Source organism: Leuresthes tenuis, unplaced genomic scaffold (genome assembly GCF_036924035.1).
Source record: "Leuresthes tenuis unplaced genomic scaffold, fLeuTen1.0.hap1 SCAF_21, whole genome shotgun sequence".
Classification (NCBI taxonomy): Eukaryota; Metazoa; Chordata; class Actinopteri; order Atheriniformes; family Atherinopsidae; genus Leuresthes; species Leuresthes tenuis.
This window is the reverse complement of record NW_027325375.1, coordinates 31314947-31341350: the sequence shown is the minus strand read 5'-3', so window position 1 is coordinate 31341350 and position 26404 is coordinate 31314947. Positions and strand designations below refer to the sequence as shown.

The 26404-nt window shown below is 46.3% G+C and overlaps 1 protein-coding gene across 1 annotated transcript; it reads left to right on the top strand.

Moving 5' to 3' along the window:
- Positions 1-3480: 3480 nt before the first annotated feature.
- On the top strand, positions 3481-25267 carry siah2l (seven in absentia homolog 2 (Drosophila)-like). The gene is made up of 3 exons (XM_072375416.1): positions 3481-4035; positions 20157-20336; positions 23448-25267. Exons 1-3 carry the CDS (start codon positions 3565-3567, stop codon positions 23817-23819), a joined length of 1023 nt encoding a protein of 340 aa, XP_072231517.1. The 5' UTR covers positions 3481-3564; the 3' UTR covers positions 23820-25267.
- The last annotated feature ends 1137 nt before the right edge of the window (positions 25268-26404 follow it).

Below are 26404 nucleotides of genomic sequence, written 5' to 3'. Positions count from 1 at the left end.
AAGAACAGTTCAAAACGAGTGATGTTGGAGATTTAGACGTGAAAATCCAGCTGAAATGTTGTGGAAGGACCAGAGGAGAGCAGGTGATGTGAGGGAACCACCAACATTGTCTTTTCAAGCATCTTCTGTTCAATGGATTAAAAGCATCTGAAGGTTAATTGAGCTGGGACCCTGCCGTCTGCCAGTTCTTACAACTCCTCCTTCTAGTAAAAGTAAGAGTCTGCCAGGTGGGAAGGGGGCCAAAGACGGACTGAATCAGCCAATAGAAACCAGTTATGGAGCCTCAGTTTAAGTTTAATGCACACCGACACTGGGAGGTTACCGGACCTACAGCGGTCTGATGAAGGGTTCATGGATACACATCTGAAGTCTGAACTCAACCCTGATGTCAGAAATTATATTCATTCAAGAATAAACAGAGTTGTTGTCATATGAAAGGAGAAAACAGTTGTTTTGGCATTACGATGAAATTCTTACTTTGTTGTTCCCTCACAGATCTGTGGGTAAAAACACACCTGAATGAAAAGCATAGACCTGAGTTAGGTTAAGATGCACTTAAGATGATTGGTGTTGTGTTCAGGAGTGTGGTGGCCTGTGCACAAAGCTGTTTGTGAGTCTTTATGTTTGTCTCCCCCATACGGCAGCACATAATGACCTTTGGGTGACCCGGTCCCTGTCTGACGGGGTTCTTGGGTTTGAAGTGCATCAGAATGTCGTGTTTAGATCTTCTCTAAACACGACATTCCTGTGCACTTTAAGCCTGGTTCACCCAAAGGACATAACACCCAAACACAAACTGAGTAGGTACCTTTAAATAACCAGGAACCACCTCAGCTAACTCCCCTTGATGTGGAGGAGCAGCGGCTCTACTCCGAGCTCCCTCCAGATAGGCTAAGGTGGTCTTGCCTAAGGACCCCTACTGGAGACAGTACCTTTCATGCAAGACCCCAGATCTCCCACATGAAAGGTGGCATTCACACCACTACACTATCCAGTCCAGTTTACTGCCTCCTGGAGACGGTTTAGAAACAGAACAGCTTAACTAAGACCACTCAACCACCATTAAAGGAGACCAGCAGGAGTTTCTGAGTTGGTTTATTCCACTTAAAGAAGTGAACAAAAGCAGAATGTGACCCATTTTACACCAATCACCCACATTCCAACATGCTGACTCTAAACTGGTATTTTTCAGGTCAACAAATTAGGTGAATTAGAATTTTGAAGCATGTCAGTGTCTCAAGCTCTGAAAGAATAAACATCTCTTAGCAAATGAACATATAAACACATGATTCCAATAAGGGCTGCACGGTGGTGTGGTGGTGAGCACCGTCGCCTCACAGCAAGAGTGTCCCTGGTTTGAATCCCAGCTGGGGCCTTTCTGTGAGGAGTTTGCATGTTCTCCCCATTTATGATACTCCAGCTTCCTCCCAACTCCCAAAAACATGCATGTGAGGTTAACAGTGATTCTAAAGTGTCACTAAGTGTGGTAGATAATACCTTTCATGCAGGGGATTTGAACCCAGATCTCCTACATGAAAGGTGGCAATCATACCACTTTAAGAAGGCTGCATGATCTGAGCTGCTGTGTGATGCATGTGCGCAAACATCAGCTAGAACCTTCCCTCTTGCAACTTGGAGCTATGGTACAGCAGCCTTTTCGGTTTTGGGGGAACTCCAACATCAAGGCATTCAGCCAGCGGCTTGTGAGTATACACACCACCACCTTTTCCCCTGGGAAACTCTGGAGTATGAGAGGGTGCAGCCCCCAGAGTCCACGCTGTGTGTGGAGGTGAGCCCAACCACATCTAGCTGGCACCACTGCACCTCACACACCAGCTCAGGCTCTTTTCCCGCCCCTGAGGTGATATTTCATGGCCGAAGAGCCGGTTTGCAACGCCAGGAGTCTTGAATTTCCTCCCCCAAGTGGTGCATACATGGCCCGGCTCCAGGTGAGTGCTTTTTGTACACTGGTGTCGCTCTATCAACTTCTTTCAATCGCTCTTAGTCTGACCATGTGATCTTACAGCCTGCCAAGTGTCAATGGCCCCTATACTATATATAACTCCCCTCCAACTACTTTAGAAATGAAGAAGCCTTTTGGATGAGAGGCGAAACATCTTCAAGAACCAAGGAGAAAAAGTCCAGTTCCTCTTATATTAGTCTTAGGAACTTTGACCTGGATGACTCTACACCTACATACTGTAAATGGTTATTTTGAAACAACTCACTTGGAAAAGAAAACAACCTTTTTTTTAACACATCTTTCATGTCAGGTATACCTGAAAGAGGACGACAGGTTATTTTATTTTCAATTGGAATAAAATTGGAATAAAACACATAATTCCTCCCAAACGTTCCTCCCTTTAATGATGCAGCTGAGGTTAACAGGAAAATTATAAAGCCTTCTCGAGTCATAATTTCCTTTGTTGGAGCAGTAACTGAAGCCTGATGTTAAAACAGGAAGGACTGTAAACTTTAAGATGAATTTAAAAAGCTTCCATGTGGTTTATCAGCCTCTCTTTATAAAAATTCAGCTGTTTATACTGGAAGTTGCCCAGTTTGTGGTGAGGAACACTGGGAGGAAGGATGTGATGTCACCTGAAGCTCCATTAGGTGGCGCCAGGGAGTTTTAGGTGAGACGACAACCTGACTTGAAAATATATTATACATATATATATATATATGTTCAGCATGTTTCCAATTTCTCAGACTGGACAGATTAGAGGTTCAGATGATGATCAGCAGTTAAAACAGATACAGTTTTATGAAAGTAACTGTAGGACTGAAATACAGCAGAAGTCCTGCAGTGATAGATTTATTTATTAATTAACTTAATTAAGTGTAAAATACTTTATTACAACTTAGTCCATCTTTAAACATTTCATCTGATTACAGAAAATGTATAAAAAATGTCATTAAAAATGTTTTGTGTGGAAACTTTTCAAGAAAGTTTTCTAGAAATAATCTTAAACTATAATCTGTATTTAGATTATCAGTTTGACCCTTTTTAACATACTAAAGAAGTGATTTTCAGTCAGTTTATAAATTTATATAATCTGCAGTAACAGCGTCCTGGAAGATTCTCCAGTCAGCAGATTACCTGCTGACAGCTGAGATTCATCTTCCATTTTCTCTTTTTTCGTTTCTCTTTTCGTACTCCTGGTTCTTCTCTTCTTGCTTTCATTATTTTATTGTACATCACTTTGCTCAGCTGTTTCTGTGTTTAAATGTGCTTTAGCACCACACGTTTACGCTCTAATCTTCTAAAATTTGATAAACATTTGAAGCTTTATATAACAAACGTGTTACATGTGTTTTTGCACGTTGTTTGTGGATAAAAGAAACATTAATAATGGTGTAATAGAGCCATGTTGGTGTCTTTATTTCTGCTTTCACTTTGAAGCGGAACGTTACGTAACGACACGCCCCCATTCTCTGATTGGCTGAGCGGCCTGTCAGTCAGTGGCAGAGCAGCCAATGGCAGCGTGCGGCAGGCGATACAAACTACCAGCCGCCATGTTGTGTCTCAGGGGGCCCGGAGGGACGTCCGGTAGTAAACTGTAGATGACTGTACCGCCCGCTCGGCTGCTTGCAGGACCGGGACCGCAGCTGGAAGCCATGAGCCGTCCGTCCTCAGCCGGAGGTGGAGGACTCGGGGGCGGGAAAGCAGGTGGGGGAAAGCACGGGGGATCAGGAGGCGCTGCTTCCGCCGCCGCCGCCGCGGCCGCAGCTGCGGCCGTAGCCGCCGGTGTGAGTTCCGTGGCCGGGTCGGGGTCTGCTGCCCCTTCGTGCGCCCTGTCCCTGCCCGCGGCCAGCCTTCCCGGGCAGTCCTCGGAGCTCACGGCGCTGTTCGAGTGCCCGGTGTGCTTTGACTACGTCCTGCCGCCCATCCTGCAGTGCCAGTCCGGTCACCTGGTCTGCAACCAGTGCCGCCAGAAGCTGAGCTGCTGCCCGACCTGCCGAGGCCCGCTCACCCCCAGCATCCGGAACCTGGCCATGGAGAAGGTGGCCTCCACGCTGCCGTTCCCCTGCAAGGTAAACCCACTTCGCTCCACTTTGCACGCGCACAGACTTGGGAGTGTGTGGTGACGTCACAGAGACGCCAGACGAACCAAAACAGAAGTTTGGACCCATAAGAGTTGCTTCTGTGGACCAGAACCGCGTTGGTCCAGAGCCAGCTGTGCTCAGTGACGTCACTGCGGGCACAAAGTTTGTTTTAAACACAGACCGGAAACATCTGGAAGCCTCACTTTTTACAGTTAAATGCTGTTGTTTAACATTTGGGTTCTTCTGCATGAGGTGTGTTCACGGTCTGTGATAAAAGCAGGAAAAATGGGCGTCAGGGGTCTGGTTCATGAACAGCAAGTTGGGTCCTCTTATTGTAGATTTAAATGTAAATGTAATTTATTTATCCATTTCGGTACCAAAGTGCTTTACATCAGATAATAAATAAAGAAAAGAATAAGTACAAAACAATAAAATAACAGTAAACGCAATAAAATACAGCAAAATTGAATAAGATAATATAAAAGAGTCACCATACTACTGGGTATTAAAAGCCATCTGAAATAAGTATGTTTTTAGCCCTGATTTAAAGAGGCTCAGGTCAGAAATAAGACGCATCTGGGGGGGAACTTATTCCAGAGCCTGGGGGCAGCAACGGAAAAGGCTTTAGATTTAAGCAGGTTTCAGTGGAACCGTCCACAAACTGTTGGTCACACAGAGTCTGAAGCTCTCTGACGCCGTTACAGACACATTAAAGTTGAATTGACCGTGGCTGAAAGCTGAGTCGTAACCCTGTCCTCAAGAGCAGAAGCTCTGATGGAAGCGGGTCAAGAAGCAGAACCAAACTCTGTCCGCAGGGCAGGTCAGCGCTGAAGGATGAACTCGAGCTTTCCCTTTCCCCAGAAGCTGCACAAAATGAGTTTTATTCAGATAATAAAGAACAAACCAGAGTTAAAAACCTGCTTTGACCTCAAGTGGAACTGAACTGGTTACACTCAAATAAAATGGTTTATTTTAGGGTTTTCACATAAATCAGATTATCTTTCGATGGTCATATTTGCGACTTTTATTTATTTAATTGCTTAGAATTAGGATAAATGAGATTAAATCAGTTAAAACATGAAATAAAGTCAAATATTGCATCTGTGATTTGTACAAATACATAATTCTGGTTGCGGTTCAAATGAATCGCCTCAGTTTTATGGGACATTTTGCATAATTCTCATTTTTATGCAGGTCATAAAGTCAACTTTCTTAGTGTTTTATGTGAAAATTCTTAAATCTAAATGGATTAAAATGAGTAAAGGAAGTAAAATGCATAAAAGCATCCTTCAAACTGACAGGAAACGTCAGGCAGCCATGATAAGAGCAAGTTTATTCCACCAAGTTGCACATAAACACGTTAAATTCTGTAAGTTCACTTCTTTACTGATGAGCGTGCACGAGCGATTCAGCCCCTAACGCTGTCTGTTAGTCCGGCTTTAAGACTTGATTTGGGTCAAACTGACCCTTGACAGTCATTTTAAAGGTCTGGTTCTGGTCAGACGAACACAATCAGTTCGAGTTTTCTGTAAAAATACTGAAGGTTTGAGCTTCAGCCTCAGTTTTGTACAGTTTTGGTTGTTCTGGATGGATCCATCATGATCTTTAGGACTTAACAGTAAAGTCTTGTTTTGGCTCATTTCTGCTGCTAACCGAATGCTAAACTTCAAAACTCAAGTTTAATAAAATGACATGTATCTAACGTCAGAGTTTTTGCTTAAAAATGGTTTAAAGGCAGTAAATCGACCCTGATCAGGTGTAAATGTCAGACTTTCTGTTGTTCTACGTTCTTTGTGGCATAAAAGCAGCTTCCAGCATGAACTGGCTGAAGATTCTTCTTCATTTACATTTGAAAACCCTGTAAATCCAGCAGTGTTGGTGGCGTCCAACAGGGCGCCGACCCTCTGAATCTTACTGTTTTTGTGAGGACCTTCCTCCACCACGACCCTGAGGTCCTGACCTACTCAGGGCTCCTGTGAGGCGGGTGGAGACGCCAACACTGGAGCATTTGAAGGTTTCTTGCAGTGGAACAGCAGCAAATGTTATGGTTTGAGAAGTTGGAGCCATAGATTGGATACAGTACATGTAGTTCTGGGGATCCCCTCCACCGGTTTGTTGAAGTTTGGGGTCTTTTTACATGGATGATACAATCATTTAGCTGTGAGTCAGAGTAAAACTTCTGTATTTGATGTCCCATCAAGTGCAACATCTGCAGAGCATGGGTTTGGTACATCATTCATTTTGAATGGGGAGCGCCACGCGTTGCCAAACTGAATTGTGGTCAGTTTCCTCACTTTGCTGCTGGTGGAAAGTGGAGAAAAATTCAGCCTTTGCAGAGGCAGCAGAGGTTGGTGAATCTGGCATTTAATCAGTTGTGATGCCATGTGATTGGTCTGTATCATTATGATGAGTGTGTGAATGTAAAGCCCTGAAACATCAGGCATGCCGACCGTTTATAAATAAAACTTTATTAATCCCTGAAGGTAAATTATATCCCTGCAGGATTGATTTTTATTAAAGATCAGCTGCTGTTACAGATAACAAAATAAAATATAAACCAGCTGACAAACATGTAGAAACCTTCAGGGGTCTCCATCAGTGGGTTGGGCTGCTGTTTCTGTAGCTTAGCAACAACTCAGCTGATGATGTCACCCTGTGATCCTCCTCCTTTACTGTTAGCGCTCTGTCTGCAGTCTCTGTCTGCCCGGATAGTCTTAAAGCTGAGCAGAGAGCTGTTAGAGTTGTTCCTGCAGCCAGGTCTCTGCCTGATATTCCTGCTGTGTCCTCCTCAGGGCTCCGAGCTCGTCCGTTTTATCCACCAGAGATCTCACATTTCCCCTGATGATTAAAGGAAGAAATGCTTTAAACTTCCTCCTTTTTCTCCATTTTGTTCCTGCTCTGCATCCTTGACCTCTCCTCTTGATTTGGTGTCCCACTCCTGGCATTACTTGGGCTTTAGGATACCTCAGTTTGCTGCTCCAACAGGTTAACAACATTCCCCGTTGCCATGGTTACGCATCATAACAGATGCAAGGACACTTGTTTTTGCTCCTTCCAGCAGCTCAGCGTCCACATCAGCTGAGAAACATGTTTCAGAAACACGTTTTCACAGAAAAAAGCTCTGTCCTGATCTAAAAGTTGATCTTTCATGGCAGCAGCAGCTTTCAGACCCTGAAGATAAGTTTCAGCTCCAGTTTAAACACATCCAGTGAAACCTGGCCGGTCCCCACAACTGGACAACAACCAGAAAGGATGTGTTCAGGGCTGTTGGCAGACGCTGTGAGGAGGAGGAGGAGGAGGAGGTTTACTCTCTCTTCCCTGCTGTCGGGCTCCTTTGTCCCCGCCCGTCCTCCCTGGGAGCTGCAGGTGCTGAGCTTCATTCGCAGGACGCCTGTTTTTCTGCGCTCTGCAGACATTAACTGGCAGCAGGAGCGTGCACGTGGAGCTGGTGCTCGCTCTCTGTCACACGGACGGACGCCACACAGCTGACGGTGCGCCTGTGCTGCGGCTCGTTTCTGGAGCCCTTCGCTGTTTTTCCACCACAGAAGAAGAGAACAGTTTTATTCTGTTTCTCTTTCTTCTTCTGCTGCTGCTGCAGTGGGAGAGAGAGCGCGGGTGAGCGAGCTTCAGCTGCATCACGGCTTCAGATTCATCAGCAGCGGGTGTGAGTGTGTGCTGATTGATTATTGATCGGTTTTACCCTGTTTTAGCTCTCTGTATGTGGATCAATCAGCTGTTGATCGACCTTATCAATAAGATTAATCTGGATGCCTGGTTGTGTTGTTTTTGATAAATCTGCCAATTATCTTTTCTAATGAATCACCCATAAAGATAATAAATCAATGCAGACTCTTAAAGAATGATTTGATCAGTTAATCATGAATGTTATTGATCGACGACTTCGATTCATTTTTTGTTTTTAATTCAAACTTTTCAGCTGTGAAATCGATCGGCTAAATTCTAAATCTGTAAATAAATTGATGAAACGTTATTAATGAATTTTTTACAGGAAAATTCATGATGAATATCGTGGAAAAAGATGATTGATGGTTGGTCCAGCTGTTTATAGACCTGATGGTTAAAGTAACCGTCAGATTAATCAATAATGGAGGTGATCGTCAGCTGCAGCCTTAAATCGGTTCACAGTGATGCTGATCATGATCAGATCTGAACTTCTGATGGATGGAAACCAGTTTATTTGTGTTTAAAAGACGGTCTGATGTCATCTTACCTGGTAAAGATTAAACGTGACTCGCCAGCTGTTTCTGGTCTGAGCCGAGAAACGATAAAGAAAGAAGAAGAAGAAGAATAACTGGAACAGAAATGTTTGAAGTTAAAGATTAAAATCTCTTTGTTCTGTTGGAAAACGACTTAAATGTGTGAAGGATACGAAGCAGGAGTACGTTTGTACTTCCAAAAGCATCCATGTGGTCCGACGTTTCTATTTGTTTTGAAACCGCAGTGCATTGTGGGATATCGCATGGAAGACTGGTCGAACTCTTTCTGCATCAGGACGCCACCTGTGGTACGAAACCGCGGTTTGTTTGCTGTTGGTGGATTTAGTAGAAGAAGTAGTTGTACTAACAGCCTATAAGTAGTAAAGTAAAGTAGTAAACAGCCTATAAGTAGTAAAGTAAAGTAGTAAACAGCCTATAGCGCCCCCCTCTGGTGACTCTAACGGCTGATTTTATTCATGTTAAACCAGTCAATAGAACTGCGTCTGATTCACATTTGTTTCTTGTAGCTTTTCAACAGATTAATTCAGATTAGCTCCAGTGAATCGTGATTTGTGGCGTCCGCAGAGAAGCGACCCGCCTGTTCTTCAGATTAAAGGAAAGGAACCGATCTTCTGGGCAGATCCTTGTTGTAACACTGAACCAATGAGCTTTTGGCGTTTTGGTGACGTTTCTGAACCAAACAATGAAGCATATCAGATTTTATCGGGTTCTGTCCAGTTGACACTGGATCTAACCGGCTGGTTCTGGTCTGAGCCGACAAACCGGCATCTTCCCAGATAATCCCAAACATGAAAGTAACTCCTGACTCCTCCCCACAGCTGTTTGTATCTATTGGGGACGGCTACTTCTTCTACTTAACGACCACCAGCAGCAGTTTGGCCTGTACCGCCCCCTTCTGGTGACGCCACACAGTCGAGTTTATTCAAACCAGCGAATGATTCCTGTTTCTTCTTTGTGGCTTTTTAAAGGATCTTTTCAGCGCTGGAAGCCTGGCTAATGGTCACATTGATGCTCCTCACTGCTTCATTCAGACTTTTCAGACCGAGTTTTCTCATTTTTACGGTATTTTCCTGTTTTATTTTGGGCCGTTGGTCGGCCTAAACGAGACGTTTGGACTTTCTGAGACGAGCTGTTTGGTGAATTATCTGAGCTGCTGAAAGGAGGTCAGGCCTCCATCAGGAATGTAAATGATCACGTGCTGCCGGCCTGTTTCTGTCTCTTCAGCCAGAGGGATCCGTTTCACAGAAAATCCAACTCTTTTTTGGATAATTTGGTGTAAGAATGATTTTTTGGGAGCGGTTTGATGACCCTCTTACACCAGAGGACTCAAACTAAACGTCCTCGGGGTGAATCGTGGGATTTCATGGAACCAAACATGGTCAGACGTGCTGTCCACAGACTCTTAATCTCACTGCTATATGATCTGTCTGAGCAGCTGCTGACCACCTGCTGACTGTTTGTCCTGCTGTCTGTCTGGTTATGTACGGAGAGCCGGAAGGGACAAAGGACTTCACTCTGTTAAGAGAGTTTCTTTTCTTCTTCTTCTGCCAGTAAGCAGGAAGTTATTCGGTGAAATGACATCATGGCTGAAGCTGAACTTTACAGCCAACAACTCCAAAGTTAAAGTTATGGAAACAGTGATCCTGACGTTGACTTTTAGTCTTATTTCATTGGAGATATTTCATGTTTCCCTCATCAGCTTCATTTAATCTGTGAACAAACATCATTTCTACACCTCAGACCTGCAGCATCCCATAAAGTCAGTGAACCTTTTCCCACTTTGTTTCCTTCTGCCAACACTTAAAGCCGTTCTGACTCTGAGGAAACCAGGTGATGCAGAGTTCCAGCTGTTATTTTGTCCCATTCCTCCTTAAACAGGTCTTAAGGTGTGCAGCAGTGCGGGGGGGTGGTTGTTTCTCTGCTGGGGACAGGTCAGGACTGCAGGCAGCCAGTCCAGCACCCGTACCTCTTCTTCCTCAGCCAGGCCTTTGGACTGTGGCAGAATGTGGTTTTCCATGGTCTGCTTGAACAATGCTGGGACGTCCCTGGAAAAGATGTGGCCTTGAAGGCAGCATATGTTGCTGTAAAATCTCAGTGAGCTTTTCTGCATTAATGCTGCCGTCACAGAAGTGGAAATGAGCTTTGCCCCCTGATCCAACTCCATACCATCACAGAGCCTGGCTGCAGGGACTGGCTGCTGACAGCAGGCTGGATGCTGCTTTTGCTCTTTGCTCCATTTCTTCCAACAAAGATGTGGAATACTGATGGGTCTGACCACAGCACACGTTTCCACCGTGTGACGGTCCATCCCAGACGCCTCCGAGCCCAGAGAAGTGGACGAGGTTAACATCAGGCTTCTTTTCTGCACAGTAAAGCTTGTGAATGGAACTCTGTATTGTGGTGCTGGACAAAGGTTTCCACAGTAATCCCTTGTCCAGGTGCTTCTATCAGCTGCTGATGAATGACGGTTCTTGATGCAGCGTCTGAGGGGTCAGAGGTCACGGGGTCCAGCTTAGGCTTGCTCCCTCGTCCTTTACACTGAAACTCCTCCAGATTCCTTGAATGCTTTCATGATATTCTGCTCTGTAGAGGCAGAAATATGCAGATCCCTTCCAGTCTTTCTCTGAGGAACATGGTTTTAAACACAAACTGGAGCTCCTCTGAACATCTTTGCTGCTCAAAACTTCTTTTGGACCAAATCACGATCACAACCACATATTTAAGATCTTTCAAAGAAAATCTGAGAATCTGCCCCATTGTTGTATTCATTGGTCCAGATTAGTTGATAAAACAGGAAAATCTTTGGATGGTTTCTTTTTTATGATGATTGAATCCGGTTCAGTTAAAAACCCGGCCTCCGGGTCAGCAGACCGTTTTAAGTAAAGAGGATCCAGGGTGTGAGGAGCTGACTGGCGTTGGTTTAATTCGGCAGACATCTTGTTTCCTGTAACTGTTTCAGGGCTGCAGCCGGCGATTATTTCCACTTTGATCACGTTTCAGCATTGAAACGTTCAAATGTCTCGTTTGCTGAATCAACATCCAAAACTCAGATGTTTTAGATAAGTTTAGATGTATTAATATCTCAGATATTTTGTTGATAATATTCACAGCGGCAGCTTCTTAAAACTGGCTCGACGCAGTCATCGCGATGGTTGTGGGTTAATGTCCATGTGATGGACTCGTTGCAGCTGCAGCGAGAGCTCGATGCTGTGTCCGGCCTCCTGCCTGCCTCTCCTCAGGGAGCTGGCTCAGTGGCGAGGCCTGCTGGGCTGGCATGGCCACCACGGAGTGGGTTCATCCAGCGCCGCAGGATTAACGAATCAGCAGCAGCGGTCAGAGAACAGGGACCGAGCCCGGCGACCTGTCGGACGCACTAAACCGCTGCCGGGCAGCCAGGTGAGTCCTGACCGATGGATGTAATGTTAGGCCGGCATCAAACCTTTTCTCCTCAGCTCGTTCTCAGGGACGGACGACAAAACCAGAAGGGTTTGGGTCAGAAAACGCTGCCTGTTGGACTGGGCTGTGCAGCTATGGCCCAAAGTTATCCTGATACGCCCTTTTGTAACAGCTTCCATCCACAATGAGCTACATCTGGACTTCTTCTTGGTTCACCGCTAATCTTAAAGGCTTCTTCAGTTCTGAACTAGTTGGTGGGAGTATCGGCCTGTAATCGGCGGAAGTTTCGGCCTGTAATCGGCGGGAGTATCGGCCTGTAATTGGCGGGAGTATCGGCCTCTAATTGGCGGGAGTGTCGGCCCGTAATATAGCGGGAGTGTCGGCCTCTAATTGGCGGGAGTGTCGGCCTCTAATTGGCGGGAGTGTCGGCCTCTAATTGGCGGGAGTGTCGGCCTCTAATTGGCGGGAGTATCGGCCTCTAATTGGCGGGAGTATCGGCCTCTAATTGGCGGGAGTATCGGCCTCTAATTGGCGGGAGTATCGGCCTCTAATTGGCGGGAGTATCGGCCTCTAATTGGCGGGAGTATCGGCCTCTAATTGGCGGGAGTATCGGCCTCTAATTGGCGGGAGTATCGGCCTCTAATTGGCGGGAGTATCGGCCTCTAATTGGCGGGAGTATCGGCCTCTAATTGGCGGGAGTATCGGCCTCTAATTGGCGGGAGTATCGGCCTGTAATATAGCGGGAGTATCGGCCTCTAATTGGCGGGAGTATCGTCCTCTAATTGGCGGGAGTATCGTCCTCTAATTGGCGGGAGTATCGTCCTCTAATTGGCGGGAGTATCGTCCTCTAATTGGCGGGAGTATCGGCCTCTAATTGGCGGGAGTATCGGCCTCTAATTGGCGGGAGTATCGGCCTCTAATTGGCGGGAGTATCTGCCTCTAATTGGCGGGAGTATCGGCCTCTAATTGGCGGGAGTATCGGCCTCTAATTGGCGGGAGTATCGGCCTCTAATTGGCGGGAGTATCGGCCTCTAATTGGCGGGAGTATCGGCCTCTAATTGGCGGGAGTATCGGCCTCTAATTGGCGGGAGTATCGGCCTCTAATTGGCGGGAGTATCGGCCTCTAATTGGCGGGAGTATCGGCCTCTAATTGGCGGGAGTATCGGCCTCTAATTGGCGGGAGTATCGGCCCGTAATTGGCGGGAGTGTCGGCCCGTAATATAGCGGGAGTGTCGGCCCGTAATATAGCGGGAGTGTCGGCCCGTAATATAGCGGGAGTGTCGGCCCGTAATATAGCGGGAGTGTCGGCCCGTAATATAGCGGGAGTGTCGGCCCGTAATATAGCGGGAGTGTCGGCCCGTAATATAGCGGGAGTGTCGGCCCGTAATATAGCGGGAGTGTCGGCCCGTAATATAGCGGGAGTGTCGGCCCGTAATATAGCGGGAGTGTCGGCCCGTAATATAGCGGGAGTGTCGGCCCGTAATATAGCGGGAGTGTCGGCCCGTAATATAGCGGGAGTGTCGGCCCGTAATATAGCGGGAGTGTCGGCCCGTAATATAGCGGGAGTGTCGGCCCGTAATATAGCGGGAGTGTCGGCCCGTAATATAGCGGGAGTGTCGGCCCGTAATATAGCGGGAGTGTCGGCCCGTAATATAGCGGGAGTGTCGGCCCGTAATATAGCGGGAGTGTCGGCCCGTAATATAGCGGGAGTGTCGGCCCGTAATATAGCGGGAGTGTCGGCCCGTAATATAGCGGGAGTGTCGGCCCGTAATATAGCGGGAGTGTCGGCCCGTAATATAGCGGGAGTGTCGGCCCGTAATATAGCGGGAGTGTCGGCCCGTAATATAGCGGGAGTGTCGGCCCGTAATATAGCGGGAGTGTCGGCCCGTAATATAGCGGGAGTGTCGGCCTGTTATTGGCGGGAGTATCGGCCTGTTATTGGCGGGAGTATCGGCCTGTTATTGGCGGGAGTATCGGCCTGTTATTGGCGGGAGTATCGGCCTGTTATTGGCGGGAGTATCGGCCTGTTATTGGCGGGAGTATCGGCCTGTTATTGGCGGGAGTATCGGCCTGTTATTGGCGGGAGTATCGGCCTCTAATTGGCGGGAGTGTCGGCCCCTAATTGGCGGGAGTGTCGGCCCGTAATTGGCGGGAGTGTCGGCCCGTAATATAGCGGGAGTGTCGGCCCGTAATATAGCGGGAGTGTCGGCCCGTAATATAGCGGGAGTGTCGGCCCGTAATATAGCGGGAGTGTCGGCCCGTAATATAGCGGGAGTGTCGGCCCGTAATATAGCGGGAGTGTCGGCCCGTAATATAGCGGGAGTGTCGGCCCGTAATATAGCGGGAGTGTCGGCCTCTAATTGGCGGGAGTGTCGGCCTCTAATTGGCGGGTGTGTCGGCCTCTAATTGGCGGGAGTGTCGGCCTCTAATTGGCTGAATCCTTGGGTCCTGTGACCAAAACATGCTCGTTCAGACAGGTAAGCGACTGATAGGTGAGCATGACTTAAAGTGGTCGGGTGGTTCGGTGACACTCGTGTCTCCCTAACGACCCAAAAAGTGACCGGCCTCTCTGCTTCTTCCCACCTACTTGTTTAGAACCGAAGAAGCCTTTCAGACGAGCGATGAAACGTCTTCAGGAACCAAGAAGAAGTCCAGTTGCCCTTATTCCATTTGCTTCTACAAACTCAACATCATTTGTTTGTCCTGAGAGCCTGATTCGGGTCAACTGGGCTTCTTCTTGGTCTTACTCGTTGGAGGGTTAGGGTTAGGGCATGTAAGTGGTTCAAAGACCTTTCGTTAAGATGAGTTATTCTCACCTGTCTGACGCAGCATGTTGGCGTCCACCTGTTCATGGCTGCTGCAGCCTCTGGCGGAGGAGAGCCGAGGCGTAGGTGAAGCTCTTTATAATCCTGCTGACCGATGGTTCGGTGTTGGAGAGGTTTGGTTGACGGTGGCGTTCCTTCACCTGTGTGGGGTCATCCAGCAGGGCTGAAACCCACAGCTCAGCATCATCTGCATAGCTGTGATTCCAGGGATTTCATCTCAGATGTGCAGCAGCGTCCATGAACTGCTAATTTCATTAATCTGTGGTGTAGAAGTCATGATGGAGGTTCTTTTATATTTACTTTTACAGCGTTTGATGCCTGTTTACTGCAGTAAAATAAATCTTTGCAATGTTTCCGGGGGGATTATCTGCTTTCATCTGAATGCAAACAGAAGCTAAACGATCGTGGCGGTCTGCAGCCTCCAGGGGGCGCTGACCTAGCTTTGGACTGATGGTGCTTTAACTCTTATTCCCTGATTGATGGTCACAGACTGAACTGAAATCCCAAAGTGGAAGTGAGTCGGGGTGAAATGGGAGTCTCTTCGGTCTCACACTCTCTCGGCCCTTTCAGCCTGATTGGTATTGATCGCTGGCGGCTGAGTGCTTTTCCTGCTGTGAATCTGATCCGCTCGCTGCTTCAGGTCAATCCATCGGACTAGTTTTAAGGTTGTTTTTCTTTCATTCTGCTGAAATCTGAGTCCTGCTGCAGTTTTTGGGCAGCAGACAGCTGTGCACCATCTGGCTGTGGATGTAACGCAGTATGGATATAAAACATGGATAAGAGCAGTATCAGACTCCTGCCTTCACAAATGTCCCTTTTTCCTCTCAGATTTCACTCTGATGTCCTTAAACAGATTATATTGAGTAGTCTTTTGTCCCCATCTGTGGACTCAGTTTTCTTTTTAACACTTAATGAGCACAACTGAAGGATTTTCTACTGATTTTCTACAGATTTTTCTACAGATTTTTCTACTGATTTTCTGTGGACTCGGTTTGTGTGACTTTAGTCCTGATCTAACTCGTGGTTATCTCAGGAGAATCTGTGCATTGTTCTGCTGACAGCGTATACCTTTAAAGCTGTAGAATTTGAGTAATTTCTGTTTTCAGACATTTTTTCTTTTTAACACTTAATGAGCACAACTGAAGGATTTTCTACTGATTTTCTACAGTTTTTTCTACTGATTTTCTACATTTCCACTGTTAAATGCTGTAAAAGATACATTTATTGATTGTGCTGACTCTGAAAGAAAAACAGGGTTATTTGAAAGCTGCATTTCTATCAAACGGCTGAGTTTTGGTTTATGAACGACTTGTTTCACATGAAAATAAACCGCAGATGCCGGCCTCCGCACAGCAGGGGGCGCTGCAGACAGTCGTTCAGACACGAACCTGCTGAGCTGTGTGAAAGTTGTACCATTTCAGCCTTAAATTAGGAAAGTAACAGCTGGTTACTCGGGGGGTTCCTGGCTGCTGCTGGTTCACAGGAAGCTGCTGCTGCGTTTTGACCTGCAGCTCATGAATAATTAATCAGACGAAGAAGCTCCAGCTGCTTTCTGAGAGCTTTCGTTCCATTATTCTGATCATGTTTCCATCATCTGCTGGACTCAGAGTACATGAGGAAACCGTATCATAATTAAATGTTCCTTATGTCGTACCAGACACGGTTATATATATATATATATATATATATATATATATAATGAGGGCCAGATGTAACCAGGCTGCAGACCTGGTTCAGTTTTCTCCATGTACAGAAGTTTGTGAACCTTAAAACTGTGTGTTTCTGACTCATTTATAAGTACATTAACTCTGATTTTGCACATTCTCAGGCCTGAAATGACCTTGGATAGCCTGTTGCCACAGTCCACGACTTCAGTTTCCAGCCGTGCATCACAGCGTTTTGCTTTGTGGGTTTTCCGGGATTTGATGGCGTCTTTGTGGCGTCTTCAACATGACGACAAATCAAGCTGCACAGTTAATCTAAAACAGGGCTTGATTTGTACATGTATATCATCTGCATTGCCCAGCCGCACTGGAGCAGAAAGGACATCTTTTACTTTCAGGCTGATAGTTCCACCTGGCGGGTTCTCAGGAACCCCGCCTCTGTCGTAGGCTTATTACCGCAGGACTCCACAAGGTGGCGCACCTGCTCACTCAGACATAAACTGCTGCCGGATTTACAGGATGTAAGCAGAATCACTCTGATAAACTGTAACCGGGGGTTCACACCAAGTGAGTGACCAGCTGCCGTTCATTTTCAATGTAAGCTGGCGTCGATGAGCGGAGCGTCGTGAGCTTCAAGAGTTGAGAAAGGCTCAACTTTATGCAAATGAGCAGTGATGCGACGCAACGACAGCCAATTAGGGCCGATCTGGATTCTGAAGTTGGAAAAAAGGCGGAAAAAAAGGTGGAAAAAAGCGGAAAACGGCAGAGCGCAAACACAAAGAAACACAAAGAAACACAAAGAAGGCCCAGAGTACGATCCATGGTGAAAGAGGGAACCGATGTATGGATGGATTATTATATATATCTGCTAGTTGCTATACATATAAGCCCCGCCCCTTTGGCCGCCTCCGGCGGCAGAAGAAGTAGAAGCGGCGGGTTGAGAGCGGCTGTGGTCGCTCACGATGCTTTTGGTGTGAGGGTGAGGGTCCTTTAAGGGTGAAAAGAAGAGGTTAGCATTTCGTTGTTAAGACCACGACGGAGAAAGCGGCGGCGGTGGGATCGATGATGGTGATGAGGCCCCCAAACCAGGCAGTGCAGGAGAAATGAATGATACAAAGTAAGCCTCCCCCACTGTGAACGTTAATTTAGTTTAGAGAATCAGGATCTAAATTCACACGGAGAACGGTCCAGATTATTATTATTATTATTATTATTATCACTTCAGCCCGAGTCGTGCAGTCCTGGCTGTGCACCTGCTGGGCTGAGCGAGTTTATCGATACTTTGTTTCCTGATAAAGTATCGATTTTATTTTATTATTTATTTATTTAATCTTTTAGCAAACCAGACGCTGTCCGCGTGCTGGGCTGTAGGGGGAGCCAGAGAGCAACAGATTTGCTAAATTCTTGTCACTTTGACTCCAGCTACTTTCACAGCTCAGCGTGGAACAAAAGGAAAGATGGCGGCGCATCGTTTCCACGACGTTACGGCGGTCAGAGCCTCCCTCTGTGCCTCAGAAATGAGACGAGGCCGTCAGTCTTTGTTGTTACCGACTTCTTCTTCTTTTTCTTCTTCTTTTTTTTTTCTCTTCTTCTTCTTCTTTTTTTTCTTCTTCTTCTTCTTTTTCTTTTACAAAGTGTAAATAAAGTGCTGTTAAAAATAAAATCTTTTTTTTTTCTTCTTCTTCTTCTCCTCCTTCTTCTTCTGCTGTTACTCCTGACTCAGAACTAACCCGGTCTGTGTTTCCAGGCCATGGTCAGTTTGTATCTCTGGGTTTATAAACTGGTCTGAGATCAGACTTGTGTGCCGGTGCTGCTGGACCACGGATCCTCTGGGCCCTGCATGTGTTCAGGAATCCTTCCACAGCCGTGGTTCTGCTGGTGCTGCCTCTGTTTTCTCTGCCGTGGACTGATTCTGGGTCAGGTGTCTGCTGCTGTAAATAAGAAATGCGTCACCGGATCTGTGTGAACACGAACAGAAACGTAGGCCAGAATGATAAATTCATGAGTGGATGAAGCATCCATCATCCTCTCGGGTCGGATCCGTCCTGCAGATGTTTGCTCGCCCCGCTGAAGGGAACCCACTGGACCCAAGCTGGGTTTTTATCAGAATTTAGGTTCCTGACTTTACTTTAAAGGCTGATTACACTGGTTTTGATGATGAAATGCAGTCATGGTGGCATTAAGGTGCTTCCACAGCAGGACGAGCTCTGATCCGGACCAAAGCCCGGTTAGATTCTGCGACTGGATATCCAGGCTTTGGTTCTGGTCTGGCTGCAGAGGTCTCTGTCTCAGGGTGTGAAACACCTGGTTGGACCTAAAGGTTCAGATACCGTAGGTTGGATTGTGTTCTGGTTGGCAGCAGCTGGTCTCCTTCTTCTCTCAGTTAAACTTCCCAGAACCAGAGAGCCTCCTTATCTAACCGGTGGAACCTGAACTATCACCCAGAACCTTCCACGTCCTCCTCTGGATGCATCTCAGAGTCCTTGTTTTTCACCACTCCAGTAAAATCCAGCAGAAGTCATGTGACTTCATCTCAACTGGACCAAAACCGTCCGGAACCAGGAAACTGACTGTGACCCAGAAGCTCCTCAGTTTCCTTTCCTTCAGCTTTATTTCAAACGGGCTGACTTCAGGTTCACGGAGAGAAAAGATAGAATTTTCTCATAAAAATGCTCCAAAGTGTCGCCACGTTTCCGTGGAAACGTGTGAATAATTCATCTCTAATTAGCTGGGTTATCAGTGGAGTTGAAGTGGAGATAATTTATGCATGTTTGAATTTTTAATCTACATTTTGATGGTGCTGCTTGCCTGCAGCCGCCTGGCGTCCCCTGAGGCCGAGCCGGCCAATCAGCAGGCTTCCTCTGAGATTCCTGCTGCTGGTGGCGTTCCCCTGGTTTCCTCACATCCTGAACCCCCCCCCCACCCCCCACCCTCTTCCCGCTCATGTTTACGGAGGAGGGACACCCCCCCCATCTCTGTGACCTTCATTTCAGGAGAAGAAGAAGCTCTAATCCAACCGCAGCTTCCTATCCTTGTGAGGACTGCTGTCATGTGTTTCCGCAGCTTCCTATCCTTGTGAGGACTGCTGTCATGTGTTTCCACAGCTTCCTATCCTTGTGAGGACTGCTGCGTCACATCATGTGTTAACCGGATCATTCAAAGACTTTTCTTTGACTTTTTCTTTGCCTATAAAGCCTCAGGATGGCTTCAGGTTCCCTTTAAATCTGTGCCCCATCAGCTGCTGTCCAACCCTGACACCTTCTGATCTACTGATTTAAAGTTTGTGAAGCTTAGGTCCAGTCCACACGCTTCTGACTCATTTGACGTACGTTGACCTTTGTTCTGACCCTGAAGCGCCCGGAGGTTGAGATACGGCAGTTCATGACCTGCTGTTTGGATTTACTCTGATTTCAGGTGTTTTTGGGCTTCTGATGGCGTCTTTCTGACCTCTGCAACATGGCAGCACATGCACGCGTGTGGCTGTGCATGTGCAGGGTTCACACACACATTTGTTGGAGATTGTTTGCTCTTTGGCGCCCCCTAAAGTCTCCTTTACTAAATACTGTTGCACCATAAATCAAAGGCTTCAAATACAGAATCTTATTGGTCGTGTTTCTTCTTCATCTGCCCTGAATTCTCTCCTCTTCTTCATGTTGTTGCTCCTTTGATGAGCTCCGTTACTGAGCCGGTTCTTCTTCATGTGTTATATAATCGGTATGATCCGTACAGCACCTACACCCACTGGCACCTCCCCCCCCGATCAGTGCTTTAAACGCCGCTGTGTGGTTAAAATCAGGGTTTAAGGCGTAAACTTGTTTGTTTTATGATGAAGTGAATAAGCAGCACCTGGGGGGAGTATTTCCACCGGGTTCATCCCAGCTGAGCCGTTAGAAAACAGGAAACGTTTCATTTCCCTGAACAGAGGTGAGTTTTAGAGGTCATGTCCATGAGTCTGAGCGTGTCTCTCCATCCTGTGTCCTCTGCAGTATTCGTCGGCCGGCTGTCTGCTGACCCTCCACCACAGCGAGAAACCCGACCACGAGGAGGTGTGCGAGTTCAGGCCGTACACCTGTCCGTGTCCCGGGGCGACCTGCAAGTGGCACGGCTCGCTGGAGGCCGTCATGCCTCACCTGATGCACGCCCACAAGTCCATCACCACGCTGCAGGTCAGAACCCAGAGTTTCTGTGGAGTTTTAATCACCACCTCCCAGAACATCTTCCATATTTACTGTGTTTCGGTTAAAGGGTTTCGGTTAAAGGGTTTCGGTTAAAGGGTTTGGGTTAAAGGGTTTCGGTTAAAGGGTTTCGGTTAAAGGGTTTGGGTTAAAGGGTTTGAGTTAAAGCGTTTGGGTTAAAGGGTTTGGGTTAAAGCGTTTGGGTTAAAGCGTTTGGGTTAAAGCGTTTGGGTTAAAGGGTTTGGGTTAAAGCGTTTGGGTTAAAGCGTTTGGGTTAAAGGGTTTGAGTTAAAGCGTTTGGGTTAAAGCGTTTGGGTTAAAGCGTTTGGGTTAAAGCGTTTGGGTTAAAGGGTTTGAGTTAAAGCGTTTGGGTTAAAGCGTTTGGGTTAAAGCGTTTGGGTTAAAGCGTTTGGGTTAAAGCGTTTGGGTTAAAGCGTTTGGGTTAAAGCGTTTGAGTTAAAGCGTTTGGGTTAAAGCGTTTGGGTTAAAGGGTTTGAGTTTAAAGGGTTTGAGTTAAAGCGTTTGGGTTAAAGCGTTTGAGTTAAAGCGTTTGAGTTAAAGCGTTTGGGTTAAAGCGTTTGGGTTAAAGCGTTTGGGTTAAAGCGTTTGGGTTAAAGGGTTTGGGTTAAAGCGTTTGGGTTAAAGCGTTTGGGTTAAAGCGTTTGGGTTAAAGCGTTTGAGTTAAAGCGTTTGGGTTAAAGCGTTTGAGTTAAAGCGTTTGGGTTAAAGCGTTTGGGTTAAAGCGTTTGGGTTAAAGCGTTTGGGTTAAAGCGTTTGAGTTAAAGCGTTTGAGTTAAAGCGTTTGGGTTAAAGCGTTTGGGTTAAAGCGTTTGGGTTAAAGCGTTTGGGTTAAAGGGTTTGAGTTAAAGGGTTTGAGTTAAAGGGTTTGGGTTAAAGCGTTTGGGTTAAAGGGTTTGAGTTAAAGCGTTTGGGTTAAAGCGTTTGAGTTCAAGCGTTTGAGTTAAAGCGTTTGGGTTAAAGCGTTTGGGTTAAAGCGTTTGGGTTAAAGCGTTTGGGTTAAAGCGTTTGGGTTAAAGCGTTTGGGTTAAAGGGTTTGAGTTAAAGGGTTTGGGTTAAAGCGTTTGGGTTAAAGGGTTTGAGTTAAAGCGTTTGAGTTAAAGCGTTTGAGTTAAAGCGTTTGAGTTAAAGCGTTTGAGTTAAAGCGTTTGAGTTAAAGCGTTTGAGTTAAAGCGTTTGGGTTAAAGCGTTTGGGTTAAAGCGTTTGGGTTAAAGCGTTTGGGTTAAAGGGTTTGAGTTAAAGGGTTTGAGTTAAAGCGTTTGGGTTAAAGCGTTTGGGTTAAAGCGTTTGGGTTAAAGGGTTTGAGTTAAAGGGTTTGGGTTAAAGCGTTTGGGTTAAAGGGTTTGAGTTAAAGCGTTTGGGTTAAAGCGTTTGGGTTAAAGCGTTTGGGTTAAAGGGTTTGGGTTAAAGCGTTTGGGTTAAAGCGTTTGGGTTAAAGCGTTTGGGTTAAAGGGTTTGGGTTAAAGCGTTTGGGTTAAAGCGTTTGAGTTAAAGCGTTTGAGTTAAAGGGTTTGAGTTAAAGCGTTTGGGTTAAAGCGTTTGAGTTAAAGCGTTTGGGTTAAAGCGTTTGGGTTAAAGCGTTTGGGTTAAAGCGTTTGGGTTAAAGGGTTTGAGTTAAAGCGTTTGGGTTAAAGCGTTTGAGTTAAAGCGTTTGGGTTAAAGCGTTTGGGTTAAAGCGTTTGGGTTAAAGCGTTTGGGTTAAAGCGTTTGAGTTAAAGCGTTTGGGTTAAAGCGTTTGGGTTAAAGCGTTTGAGTTAAAGCGTTTGGGTTAAAGCGTTTGAGTTAAAGCGTTTGGGTTAAAGGGTTTGAGTTAAAGCGTTTGGGTTAAAGCGTTTGGGTTAAAGCGTTTGGGTTAAAGCGTTTGGGTTAAAGGGTTTGAGTTAAAGCGTTTGGGTTAAAGCGTTTGAGTTAAAGCGTTTGGGTTAAAGCGTTTGGGTTAAAGGGTTTGAGTTAAAGCGTTTGGGTTAAAGCGTTTGGGTTAAAGCGTTTGAGTTAAAGCGTTTGGGTTAAAGCGTTTGGGTTAAAGCGTTTGGGTTAAAGCGTTTGGGTTAAAGCGTTTGGGTTAAAGCGTTTGGGTTAAAGCGTTTGAGTTAAAGCGTTTGAGTTAAAGCGTTTGGGTTAAAGCGTTTGGGTTAAAGGGTTTGGGTTAAAGCGTTTGGGTTAAAGGGTTTGGGTTAAAGCGTTTGGGTTAAAGCGTTTGGGTTAAAGCGTTTGGGTTAAAGCGTTTGGGTTAAAGGGTTTGGGTTAAAGCGTTTGGGTTAAAGGGTTTGGGTTAAAGCGTTTGGGTTAAAGCGTTTGAGTTAAAGCGTTTGGGTTAAAGCGTTTGGGTTAAAGCGTTTGGGTTAAAGCGTTTGAGTTAAAGCGTTTGGGTTAAAGCGTTTGAGTTAAAGCGTTTGGGTTAAAGCGTTTGGGTTAAAGGGTTTGGGTTAAAGCGTTTGGGTTAAAGCGTTTGGGTTAAAGCGTTTGGGTTAAAGCGTTTGAGTTAAAGCGTTTGGGTTAAAGCGTTTGGGTTAAAGCGTTTGAGTTAAAGCGTTTGGGTTAAAGCGTTTGAGTTAAAGCGTTTGAGTTAAAGCGTTTGGGTTAAAGCGTTCCACGTTTATTCAGTTCAATTTCAACAGCCCAATTCAAGCCACTTACAGTCCGATTCATTGTAAAACAGTCAGAATCCAATTAGACGTATGACCCTTAATCAACACCAATAACCAGATTTAAATGTTTCAGCTGGAATAACATCAGCTGCAGAATTAAAAGATCACTGGTCCCACTCTGAGTGAATATGATGTAACACAAAGTCAGAAGTGTTGAGGAGTAAATGGTAAAAAGGTGAATCGACTAGAAAAGCCCCTTTTATAAGTTCAGTCAAACATCACAAGCCACTCTCAGTCTCTACAGACGCATCGGTAGGAAAGCATCGACCTTCCGACTGCTCCTCCTCCAGAAAGAAGCCATCTGCTGGAACCTCCACCCTCTAAAACCAGCTGATGGTGTCAGAAAGTGCTCCTGAAATCTGTGGACTGGTTTAAAGCATCACGACCACCTTTCCGATCTGGTCTGAGCTTTGTTTTGTGCCTCTCTGTCTGCAGGGGGAGGACATCGTCTTCCTGGCCACCGACATCAACCTGCCGGGCGCCGTGGACTGGGTGATGATGCAGTCGTGCTTCAGCCACCACTTCATGCTGGTTCTGGAGAAGCAGGAGAAGTACGAAGGCCACCAGCAGTTCTTCGCCGTCGTGCTGCTCATCGGCACCCGAAAGCAGGCAGAAAACTTCGCCTACCGCCTGGAGCTCAACGGGAACCGGCGCCGGCTCACCTGGGAGGCCACGCCGCGCTCCATCCACGACGGGGTGGCGGCGGCCATCATGAACAGTGACTGTCTGGTGTTCGACACCTCCATCGCACACCTGTTCGCCGACAACGGCAACCTCGGGATCAACGTCACCATCTCCATGTGCTGAGGAGCTGAGCGGCGCTCGCCATCACGGGTTTCCTCGCTGAGCTCCGCTCGCCGTCTGTCCCGGAGGCAGCGAGCGCCCGGCGGGACGGCGGCGCCTCCGGCTGTGCTGCGGCAGACGATCGAGGACGAAAGAAGCTGAACTTTTGGGCCCAAATGCCTCAACAGGAGGACGGTTCCACCCGTGTGACGCAGAACCGACCGTGTCACAGCGTCCGAGCTGCTGGTTCTGTTCAGAGACGACCAGGAACAGCAGGACTTCCTGTGAGCCCGGCGGCAGAACTCTGAGCCTGGTGCTGCTTTCAGGCGGGACGCGGTTTCCACGGGTCACCAGCAGCGTAAAACCACCCGGAAACGGTCCGGCAGCTTCTCGGTTCTCCACAGTAACGCCTCTTTATGCAGATATTAAATTTGAACACGTTTCGGACCCGTTTGTAGACGTCAGACTCTGTTTCTTCATTGATTTACGGGCAGATTATTTCCAGCTGCTGCGGGAAAAGTGGAAAAAAAGCTGTTTCTACTGAACAAAAGTGGGAAAAGCCAAAGATATTTGTTTTCCTGTCGGGTTTAACAGAGAAGTTCTCGTGTTGGAGAGGCTGTAAGCAGCAAATATTTAGTTTTATACCGGAAAATTAACTAAAAGGGTTGTTAGATTATTCTTCTGTCGATCGATTATCAAACCTAAAAGATTCGTCCTTCTTCCATTAACATGAAAAATCCTCTACAAAAACCAGGATTCCTTTCACAAATTAAGCAATTAATCTGAATTAATCTTATAAAAAGCCTCAAAAAGGTGTGAATTAGGCCCGTTTCTGTTAGCTGGTGATGCTGTTTGTGGTAATTCAATAAAAGAAGTAGTTTTCCAAACCGTGAGGAGGAAAAAACAACGCCTGTGGTGGACATCCACGGGATGAAACTGGCAGGAGCTCTTCTTCAGTTTCCTTTAAAACCTGGAAATATCCTGGACATTAGATCATATTTGGGAAGATGAGAATCAGTCCAGAAACAGCCGGTGAGTCATTTTAGTGTTTCTATTCAAACCAGACAAAACAAAACACCTCGGCTGAGTTCAGAAACCTGTTTTCTCCCATTTTTTCTTTCACTGATAACATCTTCCTGATAATAAAAACAAAAAGCAATAGAATCCCAGATGTTCAGTCAGCCGACCAGCAGGGGGCGACGCAGCTCAAAGTGAACATTTCTCACTTGACTGATTAACTCCGGAAACATTTTTCATTAGAATAATCAGGTCTTTTGCTGGTTTTATGCCATAAATTGTGGCCCAACGTCACCCAGGCTTTACTCTAAGTGGGGCTCCTTGTACCTGGAGACGATGCTGCTTAAAACAACTCATCTGTTTTCTAACTGAGTCCAAACTTCTGCATCCACAGACGGGACGGTTATTATTCCGCTTCAGGAGGGGGGAATCCAGGGATGTCAAACTCCGGTCCTGGAGGGCCGCTGTCCTGCAGGTTTTAGATGTTTTCCTGCAGGTTTTAGATGTTTCCTGCAGGTTTTAGCTGTTTCCCTGCAGGTTTTAGCTGTTTCCTGCAGGTTTTAGCTGTTTCCTGCAGGTTTTAGATGTTTTCCTGCAGGTTTTAGATGTTTTCCTGCAGGTTTTAGACGTTTCCCTGCAGGTTTTAGATGTTTTCCTGCAGGTTTTAGATGTTTTCCTGCAGGTTTTAGCTGTTTTCCTGCAGGTTTTAGATGTTTCCCTGCAGGTTTTAGATGTTTCCTGCAGGTTTTAGATGTTTCCTGCAGGTTTTAGATGGTTTCCTGCAGGTTTTAGATGTTTTCCTGCAGGTTTTAGATGTTTTCCTGCAGGTTTTAGATGTTTTCCTGCAGGTTTTAGATGTTTTCCTGCAGGTTTTAGCTGTTTCCTGCAGGTTTTAGATTGTTTCCTGCAGGTTTTAGCTGTTTCCTGCAGGTTTTAGATGTTTTCCTGCAGGTTTTAGCTGTTTTCCTGCAGGTTTTAGCTGTTTCCTGCAGGTTTTAGCTGTTTCCTGCAGGTTTTAGCTGTTTCCTGCAGGTTTTAGATGTTTCCTGCAGGTTTTAGATGTTTCCCTGCAGGTTTTAGATGTTTTCCTGCAGGTTTTAGATGTTTTCCTGCAGGTTTTAGATGTTTTCCTGCAGGTTTTAGATGTTTCCTGCAGGTTTTAGATGTTTTCCTGCGGGTTTTAGATGTTTCCCTGCGGGTTTTAGATGTTTCCCTGCGGGTTTTAGATGTTTCCCTGCGGGTTTTAGACGTTTTCCTGCAGGTTTTAGATGTTTTCCTGCAGGTTTTAGATGTTTTCCTGCAGGTTTTAGATGTTTTCCTGCAGGTTTTAGACGTTTCCTGCAGGTTTTAGATGTTTCCTGCAGGTTTTAGATGTTTCCTGCAGGTTTTAGATGTTTTCCTGCAGGTTTTAGATGTTTTCCTGCAGGTTTTAGACGTTTCCCTGCAGGTTTTAGATGTTTTCCTGCAGGTTTTAGATGTTTTCCTGCAGGTTTTAGCTGTTTTCCTGCAGGTTTTAGATGTTTCCCTGCAGGTTTTAGATGTTTCCCTGCAGGTTTTAGATGTTTCCTGCAGGTTTTAGATGTTTCCTGCAG